The 23,794-nt window shown below is 33.1% G+C and overlaps 2 protein-coding genes across 4 annotated transcripts in view; one reads left to right on the top strand and one right to left on the bottom strand.

The window, feature by feature from the left end:
- The first annotated feature begins 7,860 nt into the window (after positions 1-7,860).
- Positions 7,861-23,794, top strand: part of acyp2 (acylphosphatase 2, muscle type) — a 32,472-nt gene continuing 16,538 nt past the window's right edge. The window contains exons 1-3 of one of the 3 annotated variants that reach the window (XM_073917141.1): positions 7,861-7,914; positions 21,450-21,466; positions 23,570-23,679. In XM_073917141.1, coding sequence (XP_073773242.1) covers positions 21,464-21,466; positions 23,570-23,679 — 113 coding nt within the window. In that variant the 5' untranslated portion in view covers positions 7,861-7,914; positions 21,450-21,463. Of the gene's footprint in view, positions 7,915-21,061; positions 21,248-21,449; positions 21,467-23,569; positions 23,680-23,794 lie in introns of those variants that run through there. The other 2 variants (XM_073917140.1, XM_073917139.1) reach the window with 2 other exon arrangements.
- foxg1b (forkhead box G1b) lies at positions 9,344-11,482 on the bottom strand. The gene is given in 1 exon segment (NM_212914.1): positions 9,344-11,482. A coding segment is annotated over 1 exon segment (1,026 nt). The 5' UTR covers positions 11,395-11,482; the 3' UTR covers positions 9,344-10,368.

Raw genomic sequence — 23,794 nt, 5'->3', positions numbered from 1 at the left:
TAATACACCACAGATTACTGTAGGAACCAAAGGATACGTGTTACAGTACTTCAGTTCACTATTTAAAACTACACATGGAACATTCACTGCATATATATAATATATTCGTATTTTATGTGGGCACTTTAGAAACATTCTACTGCAATAGAAACATTCAATTACACGTTAGATTACCTGCATGAAAAAATATATAGTGATTTATAGTAAATATTGTACTGTTTTTGAACCATACGTGCTTGAATTAATCTGCTGTGGTGATACACTCTATATCCTTCATATTCATTCACAGTATTTATTAGCCTTATGTTTTCTGTTGAATGAATGAATGAATAAATAAATAAATACATTTGATGGATTTAGAAAACGAAAGAGTTAAGGCAGAAAACGTCTTGTGTTTCTTTATTATATATATATATTTCTATCAGAGATATTTATTTAGGTTATAATAATATTTAAAATACTTGTAGCCCATAAAATGTTTGCGACGACTTACCTTAAAAAGGAACAGTACACTTTAAAATAATGGTCAATTTTTCCTGCTTGTTCAAATCACTTATTTAAAAAGAGCTGAAAAAACTCAGTTCTTGAGATTGCATTTGCGACAACTCGATTGTTTTACGTTCAATCCACTTAATGCTTAGTTTATACATCGGTTTGTGTTGGGACAACATGAATGAATGAGTTGTGTGCATTTTTACAGTGGTGTACAATAACAACTAAACAAATTTCCCAATACTGTTGTGTTTTTTTACTTATTTATTTTTTTACAACTAGGCCTATTATCTAACACAGTTGGCTTTTTACAGTATATCAGTTCACTATTTAAAAGTATGCTGGAACATTCATTAATAGGCTATAACCTAATATACTTTAATGTATGGTTCAAAAACACTATAGTATATATTATGAATTACTATAGTATTTTTCCATGCTGGTATATTACAAACATTCCTTACGATATGGCGTATAAGCTTTCAAACCTGTTCTGACGCGCCTCGAGCAACTAAAGCACGTCTGAAGCGGCATTGAAACATATATAAACTCATTCAGAATAATTAAAACAAAAACAGAAAATATTTCTCTATCTCTCTATCTATCTATCTATCTATCTATCTATCCATCTATCTATCTATCTATCTATCTATCTATCTATCTATCTATCCATCTATCTATTGTTCTCATTTGTAAGTCGCTTTGGATAAAAGCGTCTGCTAAATTACTATATATATATATATATATATATATATATATATATATATATATATATATATATATATAGTGTTGGGGAAAAAGTCATATATTACAATCTGTAGTCACTTAACATAAAACGTAAATACTTTTTAAGGACATAATGTGAATATATGTGCTATGCATATATGTGTATATATATATATATATATATATATATATATATATATATATATATATATATATATATATATATATATATATATATATATGTATGTATGTATGTATGTGTATGTATGTATGTATATGTGTGTGTGTGTGTGTGTGTGTGTGTGTGTGTGTGTGTGTGTGTGTGTGTGTGAATGAGTGTGAATGAGTGTGTATGGGTTTGTATGGGTGTTTCCCAGTGCTGGGTTGCAGCTGGAAGGGCATCCCCTGTAAAACATTACGTCACGTTTCTTTTGTGTCGGACATCTTAAGGTGTCAAAAATACAAAATTATTAGTATCGTTGTTTTGTCGGTCTGTTTACATAAAAATTACAATTGTCATTTATTTTTATTATTATTATTAATGTAAAGCAGTACGATACTCGTGTTTTACCTTCAGCAGTTACAGTTTGGTTTTCATTAGCGATAATTAAAAGTATTTGTAATTTTTTTTATTGTCTTCTTTTTTGTTGTTATTTGTTCTTCATCGTTATGTTATTGTGATTATTTAATGTATTGCTTTATACTGAAATAAAAAAATCCAAAATGATTATTTTTATTTTAAATTCGTAAAGGATTTCATCAGACCTTTACGGAAAAAATCAAATATTAACATTTTAGAGATGTTTTAATCAGTTTTTATATAAACAAATGTCTAGAGAAATGAATCATTTAATTCATAAATTTTCCTTCAGCTTAGTCCCTTATTTATCAGGGGTGACCACAGCGGAATGAACCGACAACTTATCCAGCATGTTATACGTTTTAAAATAAATAACTAAATTATGCAAATAATGTATGTATTTTTAACTATTTATTTTTATATAATAAAATAAAATTAAAATGAATAAAAATAGAAAATATCTACATTTACATTAATAAATAATAAAACTAAATTATAAAAATTATGTATGTATTTTAACTATTATTTTTTATATAATCAAATTTAATTAATAAAAAGAGAAAATATATATAATAAAACTAAATTATGCAAATTATGTATGTATTTTTTAACTAGCCTATTTTTTTTAAACAGTTTTTCTCTCTTATTGCGCGCTAAATTATCCCGGGTTTTTGTAACCCATTGTTTATGGTCAAACGTAACAGTTGGGTTAAAAAGAGTCACTTAAATGTAATTTAAATAATTAAGCTTAAGTTATGTTTGTCATATTCACCCAACATTGAGTTACAGCAACCCAAGATTAAATTTTAAGATTAAAAACAGCAGTTCGAACATATTAAATGTTTTCTTGACAATTATATCCTACTGAGACCCTGAATGACATTGCCTAAACGCCCCATAATGCTCTTCTTTTGGCGCTAAAGAGCAAATTAGGAGCAGTTTTGTGTGCGGTGACCTGTGAAGAAGCCCTTGTGACCCGACTATTGTCAACCATCGAGCTCTGAAGGACCCATGAGGAGAGGACGACTCTTACCTTTATAAAGACACGCTCAAATACACTCCCAAAGCATTGCAGGATTAACCAAATGTCCATTTAACCGTCTAGACCTCCACTGAACACAACAATGCGGGACGAGTTGACATATGCGGAAGTTTCACAAAGAGCATTGCATTGTTTTTGTTTTGTTTTCTTGCGATTATCTGTGGTCATGTTTTGCTCTTCAAGACAAGTTACGCGCTGTATTTGAGCTGAATAATCATTTTCATACCAAATACCACATGAAAAAATCGCCTATAAAGTTTTATGACAAATATTGTAGTGTTTTTGAGTCATACCTGCTTGAATTCATGTGTTGAGGTGATTCTGCACACTCTATGTTCTTCGTATTCATTCACAGTATTAAGTAACCTTATGTTTTTTATTAAATAAATAAATAAAACAAATAAACGACCGACCGAATAAATAAATTAATGAATGAATAAATAAATAAATAAATAGCTTTAGGCTGTTCGCGGGGTCTTAAATTTTAAAAATTTAGTGCTTTTAAAATTAAATTAAAAATTAAAATTTTACAAATTTTAGGGCTTAAAAAGTCTTAAACTCACTGTAATATTGTCTTGTCGCTCTTGAATCATTTAAACGATCCTATATTTTTCTTTGTATATATGAAGCTATACAAAATCCATCCAACACACGTCCTATCTGCTTATTTTGACATGCAACTTTAAAAAATGTGGCTAAGAAATAAATAATTAGAAATAGTTTTTTGATGGGGCAAATAAAACATTTTTGTTCTGCCATGCTCATTAATAAATTGCGTTTGGCTCTATAAAAGTCTGAAACTTGATTCTTCGTGGTCTTAAAACGTCCTGAAAAGTCTTACATTTGGCTTGGTAAAACCTGCAGAAACAATTCTGCACTCCATATTCTTCATATTCATTCGCAGTATAGCCTTATGTATTAGCCTTATGTTTTCTATTGAATGAATGAATGAATGAACAAATGAATGAATAAATAAACAAACAGACAAATAAATGAATGAATGAATGAATAAATAAATAAATAAATAAGTAGCTTTTGGCTGTCCGCGGGGTCTTATAAAGTCTTAAGATGTCTTGAATTTCAAAAACAAAATTTTAGGGCTTAAAAAGTCTTAAACTCACTGTAATATTGTCTTGTAGCTCCTAAATCAATGAAACGGGCCTTATTTTATTTTATTTTTTTTTATGTGAAGCTACCAAATCCATCCAACACACGTCCTATCACCAACAATACATTTCAACAAACTCTATTTATGAGTAATATTATAGTCTGCTGTACACATTTACTTATAAAGAGTTTGACATTTGACTTGGTGAAACCTGCAGAAACAATTCTACACTCCATATTCTTCACATTCATTAGCCTTTTGTTTTCTATTGAATGAATGAATGAATGAATGAATGAATGAATGAATGAATGAATGAATGAATGAATGAATGAATGAATGAATGGATTCGATGGAATTAGAAAACGGAAGAAAAGCAGAAAACATCTTGAGGTATTTATTTATTAAATAAAAGGTTTGTTTTTTCTACCAGAGATATTTATAGGCTTTAACAATATATAAAGTAGTTTTATATAGGCTAGCATTTGGTTCATATAAATCGTTTGCAACCACTTAGCCTACCTTAAATAAATAACGGAATACAATGAATTATTTTTGCAGTGATAGGTAAATATAGAGGTAACACTTTAAAATAATAGTCCATTTTTTTACTTGTTCAAATTACTTATTAAAAATGAGCTGAAACAACTCAGTTCTTTAGATTGTATTTGCTACTGCTCGGTTGTTTTACGTAAAATCCTCTTAATGGTTAATAGTTAACGCAATCGTAATGAATGAATGGTGTTTATTTTTATACTGTGGTAAAACAACAACAACTTTACAAACTTTCAAATACTGCTGTGTTTTTACAACTATACATATTATATGCTATATTATAATACACCACAGATTACTGTAGGAACCAAAGGATACGTGTTACAGTACTTCAGTTCACTATTTAAAACTACACATGGAACATTCACTGTAGTTTAATGTATGGTTATAGAAACACTATAATATATATAATATATTCGTATTTTATGTGGGCACTTTAGAAACATTCTACTGCAATAGAAACATTCAATTACACGTTAGATTACCTGCATGAAAAAATATATAGTGATTTATAGTAAATATTGTACTGTTTTTGAACCATACGTGCTTGAATTAATCTGCTGTGGTGATACACTCTATATCCTTCATATTCATTCACAGTATTTATTAGCCTTATGTTTTCTGTTGAATGAATGAATGAATAAATAAATAAATACATTTGATGGATTTAGAAAACGAAAGAGTTAAGGCAGAAAACGTCTTGTGTTTCTTTATTATATATATATATTTCTATCAGAGATATTTATTTAGGTTATAATAATATTTAAAATACTTGTAGCCCATAAAATGTTTGCGACGACTTACCTTAAAAAGGAACAGTACACTTTAAAATAATGGTCAATTTTTCCTGCTTGTTCAAATCACTTATTTAAAAGGAGCTGAAAAAACTCAGTTCTTGAGATTGCATTTGCGACAACTCGATTGTTTTACGTTCAATCCACTTAATGCTTAGTTTATACATCGGTTTGTGTTGGGACAACATGAATGAATGAGTTGTGTGCATTTTTACAGTGGTGTACAATAACAACTAAACAAATTTCCCAATACTGTTGTGTTTTTTTACTTATTTATTTTTTTACAACTAGGCCTATTATCTAACACAGTTGGCTTTTTACAGTATATCAGTTCACTATTTAAAAGTATGCTGGAACATTCATTAATAGGCTATAACCTAATATACTTTAATGTATGGTTCAAAAACACTATAGTATATATTATGAATTACTATAGTATTTTTCCATGCTGGTATATTACAAACATTCCTTACGATATGGCGTATAAGCTTTCAAACCTGTTCTGACGCGCCTCGAGCAACTAAAGCACGTCTGAAGCGGCATTGAAACATATATAAACTCATTCAGAATAATTAAAACAAAAACAGAAAATATTTCTCTATCTATCTATCTATCTATCTATCTATCTATCTATCTATCTATCTATCTATCTATCTATCTATCTATCTATCTATCTATCTATCTATCTATCTATCTATCTATCTATCCATCTATCTATTGTTCTCATTTGTAAGTCGCTTTGGATAAAAGCGTCTGCTAAATTACTATATATATATATATATATATATATATATATATATATATATATATATATATATATATATATATAGTGTTGGGGAAAAAGTCATATATTACAATCTGTAGTCACTTAACATAAAACGTAAATACTTTTTAAGGACATAATGTGAATATATGTGCTATGCATATATGTGTATATATATATATATATATATATATATATATATATATATATATATATATATATATATATATATATATATATATATATATATATATGTATGTATGTATGTGTATGTATGTATGTATATGTGTGTGTGTGTGTGTGTGTATATATATATATATATATATATATATATATATATATATATATATATATATATATATATATATATATATGTGTGTGTGTGTGTGTGTGTGTGTGTGTGTGTGTGTGTGTGTGTGTATATATGTATATATATATATATATATATATATATATATATATATATATGTATATGTATGTATTTATATATGTATATGTATGTATGTGTGTGTGTGTGTATTATATACATACATACATATACATATATATATACACATACATATACACATACATACACACACACACACACACACACACACACACACATATACATATATATATATATATATATATATATATATATATATATATATATATATATGTATATATATATATATATATGTATATATATATATATATATATATATATATATATATATATATATATATATATATATATATATATATATATATATATATAGGCCTTTGTTTTATTTAGTTTGTTAAAATGTTGTGTTGCATTTAATACTTAAATCTTTAAATGCGACAGATGTATTTATTTGTTTATTTTTTAGTTTATTTGTTCATTTAGGAATATTTTTATGTTACACGATACTTCATATTCATTGGCAGTATTTATTATCCTATTGTGTTGTCTATTCAGCAATTAAATAAATAAATATGTTTGATGGGAGTAGACAACGGAAGAGTAAAAGCAAAACTTCTTGTGGTATACGGTTGGGTTCAAAAGTTTGTAACCCATGGTTAATTTTTTTATTGAATAAATGTTTTTTTTTTTTTTTCACCAGACATATTATTTAGGCTATACCAATATTTAAAGCAGTTATATTGGCTGTAAAAAAAAATCTAAATTAAATAAAAATGCTTTTGTACCCCAATGTTTAATAATAGGAATAATAATTAACACTTCAAAATAATAATCCATTATCAACATAAATATATTGTACAACATTTATTATAATTCAACATTTATTAATGTATTATTAAAAATCTTTTCTTTACAGTTCTTCACTTTGAGTGATTAAAGCAACAGTGACATTTTATATTAACTAATGCTGACAAGGATGAATAAATACCGTGGTAATTGTATTGTTCATTGTATGTTCATCTGAGCAAATAATGGATCATTAAGTCAGCCTATATATTTCTTTTTTTAATTTAATCAACAATGAATTTTTTCGCCAACTGCTGGGTTTGCCTGTATTTGACCCAGCGTTTGATCAATGCACCCCCGCATTTTATAGAGTGTATGACATCTAAGAACACGTCACCTCACATTTCTCGAACTAGCGCTGCCTTCATTTTTGCTGGCGTGTGATTTAATTCGGTGTCAATGAGACTGCAGGAAATGTTTTTTGAGTAACAGAGCTGTTAATTGAACATCTTTGTCCGTCAGTCCCTCCCTCTGAACGTCTGTCCGAGCACATTAATGCAGCTCTGCTCCTCTGAAGGTGTCTGGAGCTCACTGGAACTCATATTGTCCGAGTCTGAGCGAAAGTTTTCACTCCTGTTTCTCTCGGCGACACGTGCAGCTGTAGCTCCGCCAACATCTGCACGGTAAGTTCACTCTCATTTCTGCTGGATATTGGCTCGTAGCTGAATGTTCATTCTCTGTTATGTTTCATTTCGTCTCACTATGATTTGAGCGTGTTGAATCGAGGGATTTCGTCTTGTTTTCCGCATGGCGCTGCACGGCCTGTGCTTTCATTCATCCGTGCATGCATTGCTAGTCGCCCACTCTTCATGAACGTATGGAACTATTATATATATATATATATATATATATATATATATATATATATATATATATATATATATATATATATATATATATATATATATATATAAAAAATACAGGAAGCGATTTGTTGTTGTAACTCATTGTTGGATCAAATGTGGACAAGCCCAACACTTATGTTTAAAACGTGTCATTTAAATTAATTGTTTTGTTATCATAGAAGCACGAGGACCTGCAGGCCTTGTACTTATTTATTTATTTATTTATTTATTTATTTATTTATTTATATATATATATATATATATATATATATATATATATATATATATATATATATATATATATTTATTTATTTATTTGTTTGTTTGTTTGTTTGTTTATTTAATGCACGTGTTTTACGACTAAATATTGCATAATTTGTTGCATTTGACATCAGCATGCTTGCATATCATTGCATTTGTATACATTTAAATAACGAGAACAGCTACACAATGCACATTTGGGTGTTGCATCATTACTTATAGCTCGCTTATGTTTATATATATATATATATATATATATATATATATATATATATATATATATATATATATATATATATATATATATATATATATATATATAATTATGTATATGTATGTATAATTATGTATATATAATTAAAAAGATTTGTTGTTGTAACTCGATTTTGGGTCAAATGTGGACAACCCCGACAGTTTAAAACGAGTCATTTAAATTAAATGGTTTGTCCATTTTTGGGTTACTGCAACCCAGCATATTCTAGAATGAAGCAACTAGGCTATGTTTGGATTTACTTCCAAGCTGCATTCATATCTAGATGACGTAATAAATAAATATTTGACGTGTTATCATTGAACGCTGCTGCGGTCCGGAAGCACGAGGACCTTCAGGCCTTGTTTGTGTTGATGATTTATTTATTTATTTATTTAATGCACGTGCTGTACTACTAAATATTCTAGAATTAGCCTCATTTGACATTACTAGCATGCATGCATAACATTGCACTTGTGTATGTGTAAATAACAAGATAATTTAAACGCACATTTAATTGTTGCATCATTACTTCTTGCGCAATTAGTTGCATATTGCATTTCTAGCATGCATATAGTATATTATAAAATAACAAGTAAAACTAAATGCATCACAAAAACCCTCGAATTGGTGAGTTTTGTTCTCGGAAAATCAGCATTGGTGTTGCGCGACTACAAAAGGACGCGTTCGCATGCGTACAGAAATATTTCAATACTTTATTTCTTTGTTCTGAACTCAAGTTCAGGCAGTTTATATACAAGACAAACTAGATGACAAACAAATGCAGAACATTAAATGACTAGCAAAACAAAAGGTGCAGCATAGCTAATCACATGGTGGTCAAAAGGGAAATAAACAATTGTAGAAATCACATTTCTGATAAACACCCGTGTGTTCGCACAGAGTGCTGAAATAATGGTTCAGATTGTCATGTGGCAAATCAGAATGGAGAGATGTTATGTTTAAGAATGATCTGTCTTTGGTGATGAACCATCTTCACGGGTAAAACTGTATTTAAATACTGCGGTGTGTGTAAATATCATCAGCTGCACTTCACAGAACAGTATTTAAAGAGACAGTACACACATTTATAAACTCATCCCACACACAGAGCTCATTTAAACCAGTGCTGTTTGCTTCAGTAGCTTGGCTTCACTGTAATAGATCATCCTCTATGAACACAGGCCCACACTCTCGGGCGAAGACATTGCATATAGATTTATATTTAGGTTTACACAGCTATTAATAACATGACCAGTGTTTGATTGTCAGAACGCACACCTGAGTCAGACCGAACGCTCAACCCTGATTTAAGATATTAAGGCGCATTCACAGTTTGGGACATTAAATCTTAAATAATAATAATATTAAAAAAGGAATTAGTCTTACTAAACGAATAATATGTGCTATCCATCTAATAATAATAACAGCAGTATCCCACAATAACAAAGGGATAATAAAAATAAGAACAGTCAACATTTTTAGAATAAATACAAAAGAATCATTCGCGATGAAATACTAATAAATAAGACTTTTTTTAAAAAGAAAAACGAACACGGTTATTGCCTTTGGCATAACTTCGTACTACCATTACAAAAACGAGCTTAAATAGACAAAATTAAATTAAATTCACAGAGTCCGCACACACACAAAAAAGGTTTCCCGGCGAGGTTTTCTAGGAAAGTCTGGATATTCCCATTGGAGAGGAGGACGCGTAGCGCTCAGCTCAGGAATGAATTGGGCGCGACGCGTTTGTGCTGAGACAGGAGTCCGCCGGAAAGCGGTGATGTGAAGGACGGCAAACTAGTTCTTAGAGAATCCGACAGCAGCGGCGACTGAGAGCTGGAGATGCCGTAACCTGGCGCGCTCGGGAGCGACTGCGGCTGCTGCGCGCCCGGTACAAAGTATCCATTGTGCCCTGAGAGTAATCCAGCAGCCGGCGGAGACACTCCGTAACCGTTCGACAGGTTGATACTCCCGCTAGAAGCTCCCAGAATTTGGCGAGACATATCCCCGTTCCCGAGCGGCTCCACGCCGGGTAGTAAAGTTCCGTACGTGTGTCCTTGGTTTAGAAATCCGTGCGCGGAGCCGTTGTAATGCGAGTGGTGCAGTGGTAAAAACGGAGACAGCTGCCAGTACAACGGGTTGCTCGGGCGCTCGCCCAGACCGAGTCCGAGCGGCGCGAAGCGGAGGCCGCGTTTCATCACCAGCTTCCCCCGCGAGGTCGCGGAGCGGCGGCGGAGCTTCCCGGTGGTTCCGCCGATAAACACGTCATCGCTGGAAGGGTCCAGCATCCAGTAGTTCCCTTTCCCAGGATCGTCGTAATGCCGCGGAACCTTCACAAAACACTTATTCAAGCTTAAATTGTGCCGGATGGAGTTCTGCCAGCCCTGTTTGTGTTCCCGGTAATACGGGAAGTTTTTCATGATAAACTCGTAGATGCCGTTGAGCGTGAGCCGCTTCTCGGGGCTCTGTCTGATTGCCATCATGATGAGCGCGTTATAGCTGAACGGAGGCTTGTCGAATTTCTTTCCCTTTTTGGTCTGCAGTTCGGGCTCCTCCGCGTCGCGTTGCGCATTGTCCATCTCTGCGTCTTCCGGGGGTTTGTCTAGGTCTTGCACGGGTGCCGGGCTCCCGCCGCGCTCTGCGCTCTCATCAGCGCTGTCAAACTTCGAAGGAAGTAACAGGCTCTTGATGCTGAATGAAGTCGACTTCTGCACCATGGTCGGCTCACTCTGGTCTCCCATGCCGGGTGATAAATGCGCGTAAAAGCCCCGTTTTGTACGTTAAAAGACGAGCGGTCAGGCGCGCGAGAACGGGGACACTGCATGCATGACAGGACTCCGCGTACTCGCGGACTCGAGAAATTGGTGATTAACCAGCGCTCGGTCTTACCAACTACCTCATCGCAGGGAGGGAGGAGGAGCTCTACACTTGCTGGAGCTGGACGGTGGAGCCCCGATTACTCCATCACAATGCGCGGAGAGCCCCGTGCGCGCCGGAGTCTCGAGCGTCTCCTGCGCGTCACCAATCGCGTCGTCTGAATAGAGGAGGGACGACTAATTAACTGCACACATTAACTGAAACGCACTGAAATAAAGTTTGATTTACGCACAGTTCATCTATTAGTCATTAGAGTGTGAGAGATCAGCAGAACATGTCTTAATAACACGTGCACGTCAGTGTTTCATCTGTGTTGTTTCTCCCTAAAGCACACACAACGCACAGTCTAATCCAAATACAGGATCGTGTGTTGTTTAATGCGAGCTTATTGATTATTTAGCTTTCCAAGAACGCGTGTGTGTGTGTGTATATGTGTCTGTGTGTGTGTATATATGTGTGTGTTTGTGTGTGTGCGCGCGTCAAAGCGCGTAGTGTAAGCCAATGGCGCCTCTAGTGTCAGCACGGTCACTGAGCTCTGTATACACTCTCTGGTCCTCATTTGTGCTATTTTTTTATAGGTAAATATGCAAACCTTTCCCACATTCTGTCATCTGCATGAGGAAAGATGGACAGTGTAAACCGTTTGCACTTTAATTTACATGATTTTCATGGATCTGTTCATGTTATAATATGACCAGTTTGGTTCAGGGTAGTTTGTTTACATCTACATCTACATCTGGTTTTCTATTTTTAGGTTTCAGATAGTCTGCATGCTCAAATAAACGCTATTTCCTGCTCACCCGTGTAGCTAAAGCGCATCTTTGGTATTGGATATGGAGATTAAATGGGCTATCTATCTTTGAAATCGCAGATAAGATTGAAGTAGTGCGTATAGATTATGTTCATTATATTTTATCATATGCAAAGCAAATTCATCATTCTAAAACAAAGGTTTTCCAGTCACGTGTTTGTTTGCAGGCTGAGATTAAATGTATATCTCCGGAAGATAAGATCGTTTACAATCTGCGTGTTTAAAAAGAAGAAGAAGAGAGAAAAAAACATGTGTTTAATAATTTATTGTGTTCAGGCAACATCTGCTGCTATATTTGCCAAATTTAAAGAGCATGAGTAATATGGTATGTATTTTAATGATGCACCGCAGCACTTTCTTTTATTTTAAAGAAAAGACAATGCACACGAACAGTATTATAAGTTTTAAAACACCACTGAAATCGGCACTACAGGCATTTTTTAACAACAGTTCTTCTTATAATCAGCTCATATTTGTAGTATGCATACTATCTAAATAATTAAAATTATTAATGATAATGAGTTATTGCCTCAGACTGAAAAAAAGATTTAAAGATGAACCCTTGGATTTACTACGTTTATTATGTTGTAAATAGATAATTTGATCTGAATTTAAACAAACAATATAAGTTGAACATTACTGAATTTAATATGTTTGCTTAAATTCAACACAAATTGTTTGCAACAATTTTGCACCTTTTTTCAGTGATTGCCGTGCCGTTGCAATTTGGGCTATACGCTCAATTATATTTAAATATATATAATTGCCACATTTATTGAATTTGAAACGGTACAACTTTGTGTTATTTAAAGAGTACTTACTATCCAGAGCTTGTACCTTTTTATTTAAATAATTAGGATTAAAAAATAAAGCTTTAACGAGATATAAAGGACTGCGGCCGTGCGAGTTTGAAATCAGATTATTATTGTTATTTTTTATTATCATTATTATTAGTATATTACTATTATTATTATTATTATTATTTATTATTATCATTGTTATTTTTGTTATTATTATTATTATTATTATCATCATCATCATTATTGTTGTTATTATTATTATTACTATTATTATTATTATTATTATTATTATTATTATTATTATTTTTATTATTAATTTTTATTATTATTATTATTTTATTATTGTTATTATTATTTTATTTTTATTATTATTATTATTATTATTTTATTACTTAAAAATTATATTGATTCATTTGAATGCTACTGTTTGTGAAAGATTCATGTACAACATAATAATATAGGCTATTATTTGTCAGAGCTTTTGCAAACTGCAGAAACGGAATAGTCGGCAGTTTACCTTGATTTAAACTTGCAATGAGTTATATTTTAATATTATATTACATAATATACTACAATATTATATTAATATGATAGAAATACAAGGAAAATGCCAGCAAATAGACCAATATGTAGAACTATTCTTCTATTTTAGATTAATACAAATAGTAAACACTCGATTTGTGATTTTGTGGTATCTATATTGAAAATATTACTATCTAAATGATATTTTCTTTCTGTCTACCATTGCAAAAATGACAATAAACAAATGCAAATATTAAAGTATATGTTAAATAAATTATTCATCATCATTTGAGGTCAAAAACAAGTAGGTCAGTCGTGCCAAAATGAGTAATTTGCAATGACCGTTAATCGTTTCATACAAGAGTTCATATGACCCGCACTGTTTCCATACATGAGCACACACACACACACAAACACACACATGTACATGCAGACGCTGGTGTGTCGCCTGCCTCCAGGCTTCATTTGAAACTGTTTGCCAAAGCATTTAATGGCAAGCGTACAGCACACACACACACACACACACACACACACACACACACACACGATAATGATGCGCGAGGTTCAAGTGTAGGTCAGGCTTTACTTCCAGCTCTGTCTTCAGGGTGAAGGGCCTCTACGGGCCTGTCCTGGATCTGAGCTGTTTTTACTGTGTTCACCAGCGTCCACCAACAGCAGCTTCATGATAATGACTGTACAAAACACACTGACGACTCTGACCTCACACTGACCTCGTGTGTGTGTGTGTCTGTGTTTGCGCTTTTGCTCATGTGCTCCTTTAGCTTCAGAACACCCGACACTGAACCGATGCACTGCGAAATGCACACTCTATTAATAACGCTGGGTGATCGTAACCCAACATTGGGTCAAAATGTTTAAAGTGAAAACAAAACAATTGATTTGTCAATATTTGAGCATATGTGGCATTGCTTGAGTGCGCACGAGTTTTTTTCCCCGACATTGAATATTAAGGTGTGTATTAGAGTGGTTTCAAAAGTGGTTTCATTTAACACCCAAAGCGAAACTTCTGTATTGGCTTATATCTTGTAGATCACTGACACACTCCAAAAAAATGCTGGATTAATTTTTTGACCCATAGGGTTTAATAAATAGGCTCCGAATTTTACAGTATTATATTAGTGGATCCGCTGTGGGCGACGCAGTGAGTAGTGCTGTCGCCTCAGTTCGAGCCTCGGCTGGGTCAGTTGGCGTTTCTGTGTGGAGTCTGCATGTTCTCCCCACAGTTCAAAGACATGCAGTACAGGTGAATTGGGTTGGCTAAATTGTCCGTAATGTATGAGTTTGAATGAGTGTGTGTGTGTGGATGTTTCCCAGTGATGGATTGTGGCTGGAACGGCATCCGCTGCGTAAAAACGTGCTGGATAGGTTGGCGGTTCATTCCGCTGTGGTGATCTCGGATTAATAAAGGGATTAAACTGACAAGAAAATGAATGAATGGATCCGCTGCGTAACAAAAACGTATACCAGAGATGTTTGCGGTTCATTCCTAAGCCAAAAGAAAATGAATGAATGAACTACTATTAGTAATAGCATGATAACAAAATAAGCTAAGTGTGTTGAATATTTTGTTCTAAAATGAAACTGACAACATTACAAAAGAACCTGGGATATTCATTCGATCATTCATTTACCTTTCGGCTTAGTCCCTTTATTAATCTGGGGTCGCTACAGCGGAATGAACCGCCAACTTATCCAGCATATGTTTAACGCAGTGGATGCCCTTCCAGCTGCCACTCATCACTGCAAAACATCCATACACACACACACACACACACACACACACACACACACACACACACACACACACACACAAAAGTGTCTTTGGACTGTGCACCGGAGCACCCAGAGGAAATCCATGCCAACACGAGGAGAACACCAGATTTCATGTATAATTATAGGTGTACATTCAATTTAACAGTAGACAACAAATATAAAATTTCTCCTGAGCAATTTTGGAAGGAAAACTAATAATACAGTCAGACTGTACATATATAAATGTACTTATATACAGTTGAAACCAGAAGTTTACATACACTGTGCAAAAAGGCTCATAACCATTTTTAAAAAGTCAGATGTTTATGTGACTTAATTCTCTCTCTTTTAGGTAAGTCAGGATTATCACATTTGTTTCTGTTCTGCTTAATAGCAGAATAACGAGAGAGAGATTTTATGAGAAATTGTTATTACTTTTCATGAAAGTCAAGTTTACATACAATAAGATTATTCTGCCTCTGAAAAAACCTTCTTGTGTGACAACATGGGAAAATCAACAAGCCAGAATCAACAACAAAGCCAGATTACAATCTGCTAATTGACACTGGGAAAAAGACTCATGTTTGGAGACATGTCCTGTGCTCTGATGGAGCTAAGATTGAACTGTTTGGCCATAATGAGCAGTGTTACATTTGGAGGACAAAGGGGAAAGCTTACAAGCCTAGAAACACCATCCCAACTGTGCAGTATGGGGGCGGCAGCTTCATGTTGTGGGGCTGTTTTGCTGCAGGAGGGACTGGTCCACTTCACAGCATAGATGACATCATGAAGAAAGAACATAATGTAGAAATACTAAAGCAGCATCTCAAGACATCAGCCAGGACATTACAACTTGGCCACAAATGGCTCTTCCAAACAGACCATGACCCTAAGCACACTGCCAAATGAGTTCAAATGTGCTTTAAGGACAACAGAGTGAATGTTTTGGAGTGGCCATCACAAAGCCCTGATCTCAATCCTATAGAATATGTGTGGGCAGAGTTGAAAAAGCTTGTGCGAGCAAGACAGCCAACAAATCTGACTCAGTTACACCAATTTTGTCAGGAGGAATGGGCCAAAATCCCTGCAAACTATTGTGAGAAGTTTGTGGAAAAATATCCAAAACATTTGAGCAAAGTTATACAGTTAAAAAAGCAAAGCTAAAACATAGCGAATGAAGTATCAACTGGCTACATAAGCTTCATCATAAATGTTTCATTAGTTTGCATTCGTCTTTGTTGAATATTGTTGTGCAGATATATTTTTAGAAGTACTTATTATCTCATAGTTGCTCCACAAACTAAACATAATAAAATAAGCATAATATTTTCATATGAATGTCTTTAATATTTGGTTATCTAATGACTTCTGTGTGTAAAACGTTTATTTTTGCAGTTGTGTCTTATACAAGAGCTAAACATTGGCAAATCGGAGCGTCCTGGTGGAGTTTGACGCTCAGCACCCCTCCAAAACACACACATATCAAATCTCTAGCACTTTATCAGCGGATTTGACAAAGCCTTTAAAATCTCTGAGAGATTCAGCAAAAAACAATTAGAGAGAGAAAACAATGAAGCGTCGGTAGTGCAGCAGAAACACTCGGAGTGATGATGATGTAGATGATGCTGTTCGTTTTGCATCTATTACTGATATGTGCAATAGGCCGTCTTTAGTGATCGAGAGTTTATTTACATTGTGAGTAAATCACATTGTCTGTAATGCTTTACATCATCGTATGACTTATTATGATTAACTGTTTATATGAATATAGTTGTGTATGGCACGCACTGAATCTGTGTGTGTCTGAATGTGCGTGTGTTTGTGTGTGTGTGCCTGCATACGTGTGGGTGCATGCATGTATTTGTTTGGTGTGTGTGCATTTTTGTGTGTATGTGTGTGCATAAATGGTGCATGTGTGCGTGTCTGAGTGTGTGTATGAATTATTTATTTATATATTTATTTGTTTGTTTTATTTTTTAGTTATTTTATTTATTTATTTTATTTATGTATTTGTTTGTTTCTTTGTTTTATTTATTTAGTTAATTACCCATTTATTTGTTTGCTTCAGTATTTATTTGTTTGTTTGTTTTATTTATAATATTTATTTATTTTATTTATTCATTTGTTTGTTTTGTTTATTTGTTTGTTTTATTTATGTTTTTATTTATTTGTTTTATTTTTGTTTGATCTATTTATACATTTATTTGTTTGATTTATTTATTTTATTTTTTTATTTGTTTGTTTTTTGTTTGTTGTATTTATATATTTTTTGTTTGATCAATTTATTTGTTTGATTAATTTATTTACGTATTTATTTATTTGTTTAATTTATATATTTATTCGTTTGATTTATTTATTTTATTTATCTGTTTGTTTTATTTATTTACTTATTTGTTTGTTGTATTTATATATTTATTTGTTTGATTTATTTATTTGTTTTATTTATTTGTTTGTTTGTTCTATGTATTGTTTGATTTATATATATATATATATATATATATATATATATATATATATATATATATATATATATATATATGTATATATATATATATTATTAATTTATATATTTTTTGTTTGTTTGATTTATTTATTTATTTGTTTGTTTTATTTATTTGTTTGTTTTTGTTTCTTTGTTTGTTTGCTTGTCAGAAAAAAGCATAGTTTTGCTGAATAAGATCATTCCACCTTAAATTTGTCGCTTCTCCTGACACACGATGTGTTTTGGTTCAGAAATAATCAAGCATTTGAATGTGAATTCTGCAAAAGTCATCGAGACTGTTCGATCACACTCTCCACGCCAGATAAATCCAGCCCCGGACAGCAAATCTTATCAGGAAATGTCAGTTTCGTATTTGGACGACAAGTCAGCAGAGTTTCCAATACCCAAACCTGTTAACCATTTAACTGAATGAACAGTCTATTATCAATATAGGAGTTGACGATGGAAGGAAGTCAGAGAGTAGCAGAAGCAGAAGACAAAGTGATGATGATAAAGAGCAGGGTTTATTAAATAACAGTTTCATGTGTTTCAGTGCAAATTCGTCTGGACAGCACAAACATAACATAAGGTTATTATAACATAAGTTATAACATATGTTATAACATATTATAACATAACGTATAATAACATAAGGTTATTATACATCAAGCCACAAGACCTTGAATTAGAGACATACCTTCATATCTCATATCAGTGTAGAGGAACAATTGCATGAAACACCAACAAAATAAGACCAAACTATGGAAAAGCTCAAAAAGCAGAGCAAGTAATGAGAATTATATAAAATAAAGAAATCAAATTGATCAATGATTAATATAATACATGATAAAAAATAAAGGAATTTAAAAATATGAATCAAATAAATGGATGACTAAATGAATAACTAAGATTTATAATTGATTATTGTCACCTCACAGCTAAAAGTTCGCTGCGTCACTTTCAAACCTTGACTCAGTTGGTGTTTTTGTGTGGAGTTTGCATGTTCTCCCTGTGTTAGCGTGGGTTTCCTCTGGGTGCTCCGGTTTCCCCCACAATCCAAAGACTTGGGAAAAAAGAATTGGGAAGGCTAAATTGCCCGTAGTGTATGAGTGTGTGTGTGTGTATGTTTCCCAGAGATGGGTTGCAGCTGGAAGGGCATCCGCTGCGTAAAAACTTGCTGGATAAGTTGGCGGTTCATTCCGCTGTGGCAACCCCGGATTATTAAAGGGACTAATCTGACAAGAAAATGAATGAATGAATAATTGATTATATAACCGTAACTGAAATTATCAATGTAAAACAAATAATAGGAAAACAAAAACAAAACATATTAGAATATAGAATTGATTTCATTTAAAGTACACACAGGTTATAACAAACCCCAGATTCTACAAGACGGATCTTTGAGATTGTGATTTTTAACAAAAAAACTAATCCAGTCCTTCTCCGCGAGCTGTGAAAACACACTAAAACACTGGTCCTGTCTTAGGAGGTCGAAGGTCTCTGTCAAATCCAAATGTCATTTGTTTTGTTTTGAAAGGATTTCAACTATTGTAAAGCCTTTGTATGCAAATCGCATCTCTAACAAAACGCTCGCACATTCACAAATCTACATGTTTTCCACTTCTCGTTGTAATTCTCTAATCTCTGACTTGTTTTTCAATCATAAATATACTAGATTACAGGCTGGGGAATATTAAAATCTCATCAGCGCGCCTGTGTGTGTGTGTGTGTGTGTGTGTGTGTGTGTGTGTGTGTGTGTGTGTGTGTGTGTGTGTGTGTGTGTGTGTCAGAGGACAATTGTGTTACGTGTGTGTTTTGGTATATTTCTGAAGCTCATTAGTTGTGATTATTACTGTAATCTGGCTTGCTGTTTAAGAATTAATCCTTCTGGAAGGAGAACAAATAATGTGGTGTTGTTTTAAATGAGGGAAACATGGTGGCTCAGTGGTTAGCACTGTGGCTTTACAGCAAGAAGTTTGCTGGTTTAAGTCCCGACTAGACCAGTTGGCATTTCTGTGTGGAGTTTGCATGTTCTCCCCGTGTTGGCGTGGGTTTCCTCCGGGTGCTCCGGTGTCCCCCACAGTCCAAACACATGCGCTGTAGGGGAATTGCTTTACTAAATTGGCTGTAGTGAATGAGTGGGTGTGTGAATGTGACAGTGTATGGGTGTTTCCCAGTATTGGGTTGCAGCTAAAAGGGCATCCACTGTGTAAAACATATGCTGGAATAGTTGGTGGTTCATTCCGCTGTGGTGGCCCCTGATAAATGAGACTAAGCCGAAGGAAAATGAATGAATGAATGAATGAATTTAATAATCTACAACAGAACTTCCACTTGAACTTTGAGTTTCTTATTAATTTTATTTCCCTGACATTAATGGCTTGTAATGTGTTGTTGTTCGGAGCATAATAATAATACATTTATCCCCATAAAATACATTAGTAATTTATATTATATAATAATTTAGTGTTTTCAACCATACTATAGTAAAGTGCATTAATTTTTTGTGGTAAATCTATTAGTTGTAGCTGTAGGTTTCTACAACTATAAAGTATATTAAACTAAAACACACCACAGATTACTGTAGTAAACATGTAATACAGTAAAATTGCATTTCATCAGTTTACTATAGGCTGCTACTACAATATGGTGGAGTATTCATTAACAAAGAGTTGAAAGCCATAATATATACACTGTATTTTATATTGTACAGCTGTGTTTCTCAACCACGTTCCCGAAGGACCGCCATGTCTGCACATTTCCAGGTCTCCTTAACCAAACACACCTGATTCAGATCATCAGCTCATTATTAGAGACTGAAAGACCTATAATGAGTGTCACAGATAAAGGAGACCTCCAAAACATGCAGTGTTGGTGGTCCTACAGGAACGTGGTTGAGAAACACTGTTGTACAGTATAATATAAACTATTAAAGTATTTTGTTTTACAAGGGTCAGTTCGTTTATGTAGATTGTAATCTGAAATATAATATCAAAATATTTTCATAAATTAAATAAATATTTACATTTATTAATAGCACATTCCATATAAAAACTCACCTTTCCTTTAAAACCCAAGCGTCTGTGATTTGTCCATCATCATAATCGCTGAGAAAAGTAACAGGCGTCACGTAACGCAGCAGCTGCACGAGTTTCTAGTCTCTGCGTTTGAAGCGGCTCGTCGTCGATTATTTATGTTTCTCCGTGATTTAAGCGTCTGCTGGACGTCTCTTCTGGCTTTGACCGTCGTCATATTGTCTGCAATGTCTTCAGACGCCGGTGACAAATATGTGTCTGTAGATTTCGAGGTGTTCGGGAATGTTCAGGGTGGGTGTCTCAGTGTGTTTTGCAAACTTGGCGACCACGCCTCCAAAAATAGACACGCTTTTATTAATGCAGCAGCACCAAAGACTATTTATATGAGATCTTACAATAGTATATTGACAAATCTTTTTCATAATGATTTATGTATGCATAAATTAATTATATTTGTAGCTCAAGTAACTTATATCCTATTTTTCTTCTTCAGGTGTTTGCTTCAGAATGGTGAGGACATGATTACTAATGCACATTAAGCTTGTCTTATGAATAGTTTGCTTCTTTGACTTAATAACGAATGTAGATTCTATTCTACTAACATATATAACATAGTATTTTAACATAGTAGTACCATAGTAATATTTCTAAGCTATTTGCAAGTAAATACTGTTTTTTATTTGCAAATAAAAAACTAAAGTAGATGATCTTAAATGTAGCCTAAATAGCTGATATCATTTATATATAAATGTATGCATGCCTATCTGTGTCTATGCATATGTGTGTTATATTGTTATACACTCAGTCACCGGCCACTTTATTAGGTACTAGTACCGGGTTGGACCCCGTTTTGCCTTCTGATTTGCCTTAATCCTTTATGGCGTAGATTCAATAAGGAACTGTAAATATTCAGTATATATATATATATATATATATATATATATATATATATATATATATATATATATATATATATATATATACTTCTCAGAGATTTCAATAATATCTGGATGCAGCCTTTATGATGCAAGCTGAGACTGCATCACTCAGCGATGCAATCTCAGACACAATGCAAATAAATGTAGCGAGTGACGTCACTGTGACGGGTAGGGTTAGGGGTGGGGTTAGGTGAGCCCATTAAAAAGCATTGGATGCAGCCCAGATTGCACTGCACCAGGTCTGCAGCCAGACCCATCTCAGAGTTTTTGCTCCCTAGTGACATGATAGCATCACGCAGTTGCTGCAGATTTGTCGGCTGCACATCCATGATGCCAATCTCCCGTTCCACCACATCCCAAAGGCGCTCTATTGGATTGAGATCTGGTGACTGTGGAGGCCATTTGAGTACAGTGAACTCATTGTCGTGTTCAAGACACCAGTCTGAGATGATTCACGCTTTATGACATGCTGTGTTATCCTGCTGGAAGTAGCCATCAGAAGATGGAAGCACCCGAACCTGAGCGCCCGGAGGAAATCAACGAAAACACGGAAGGAGCAAAACAGAAAAAAAATACAATTAAATATTACAAAAAAAAAAACACAATTTAATTAAATGTTATATGGTTGTTATGGTTGTCTTTATTTTTTTAGTCTCTGCCTTTTTATTTTATAAATATTTATTTATATATATATATATATATATATATATATATATATATATATATATATATATATATATATATATATATATATATATATATATTTATATTTTTAATTGTCGTATATATATATATATATATATATATATATATATATATATATATATATATATATATATATATGTATATTTATATATATATGTATATTTATATATATATGTATATATATATATATGTGTGTGTGTATATATATATATATATATATATATATATATATATATATTTATGTATATATATATGTATATATATATATATATATATATATATATATATATATATATATATATATATATATATATGTATGTATATATATGTATGTATATATATATATATATATATATATATATATATATATTGTGGTGTGTTAATTTTTTTCACCATGTTTTGGCTGTTTATGCACAAATATATTATTGTAAAGTAATAAATTAAAGTATTATAAAAGAGAACCTCAGAAAGGGGTGTACAGATATATGAATGAGTGAAGTAGTTGATATTAACAGCAAATTTACAAACACATTTTATCGGAAAGTGCTATTATTGTATTGTTTGTTCATTATTTCACTTATGTATATTTATTTATTTGTACTTAAATTTTTTAATGTACATACAAAGTCCCTTATTTATCGGCGATAGCCACAGTGGAATGAACCGCAAACTAATCCAGCATTTGTTTTACACAGCGGATGCCCTTCTAGCTGCAACCCAGTCCTGGGAAACACCCTTACACACACCGATTCAGGCCAATTTAGTTCATCTATCCCGCTATAGCGAATGTTTTTGGACTGTGGGGGAAACCGGAGCACCCGGAGGAAACCCACGCCAACATGAGGAGAACATGCAAACTCCACACAGAAATCCGAAAAGCCAACTCAAACTAGCAACCTTGCTGTGAGCTGCCCTATATGTAATGTTTTTATGAGGTATATCTAATCTATTTTTGTCTTCTTTACTGCAGTATACTGAAGCAGAAGGAAAGAAACTGGGAGTGACGGGCTGGGTGAAAAACACTAGACAGGGCACTGTGGTTGGGCAAGTGCAGGGACCTCCGGAAAAAGTCAAGGAAATGTGAGTGTGAAGTTTTCTGTGGTCTGTCATGCGCAGTGCGTGTTTTGAGCAGCAGATGGCGCCAGCGCTTCAGTGTTAACCTCATGGAAGAGTCTAGAAAGGCTCTTTGTCACAG

The sequence above is a fragment of the Danio rerio genome, chromosome 11 (assembly GCF_049306965.1).
Source record: "Danio rerio strain Tuebingen ecotype United States chromosome 11, GRCz12tu, whole genome shotgun sequence".
Lineage (NCBI taxonomy): Eukaryota > Metazoa > Chordata > Actinopteri > Cypriniformes > Danionidae > Danio > Danio rerio.
Note: the sequence above shows the minus strand (reverse complement) of the source record. Positions and strands in the feature narration are given on the sequence as shown.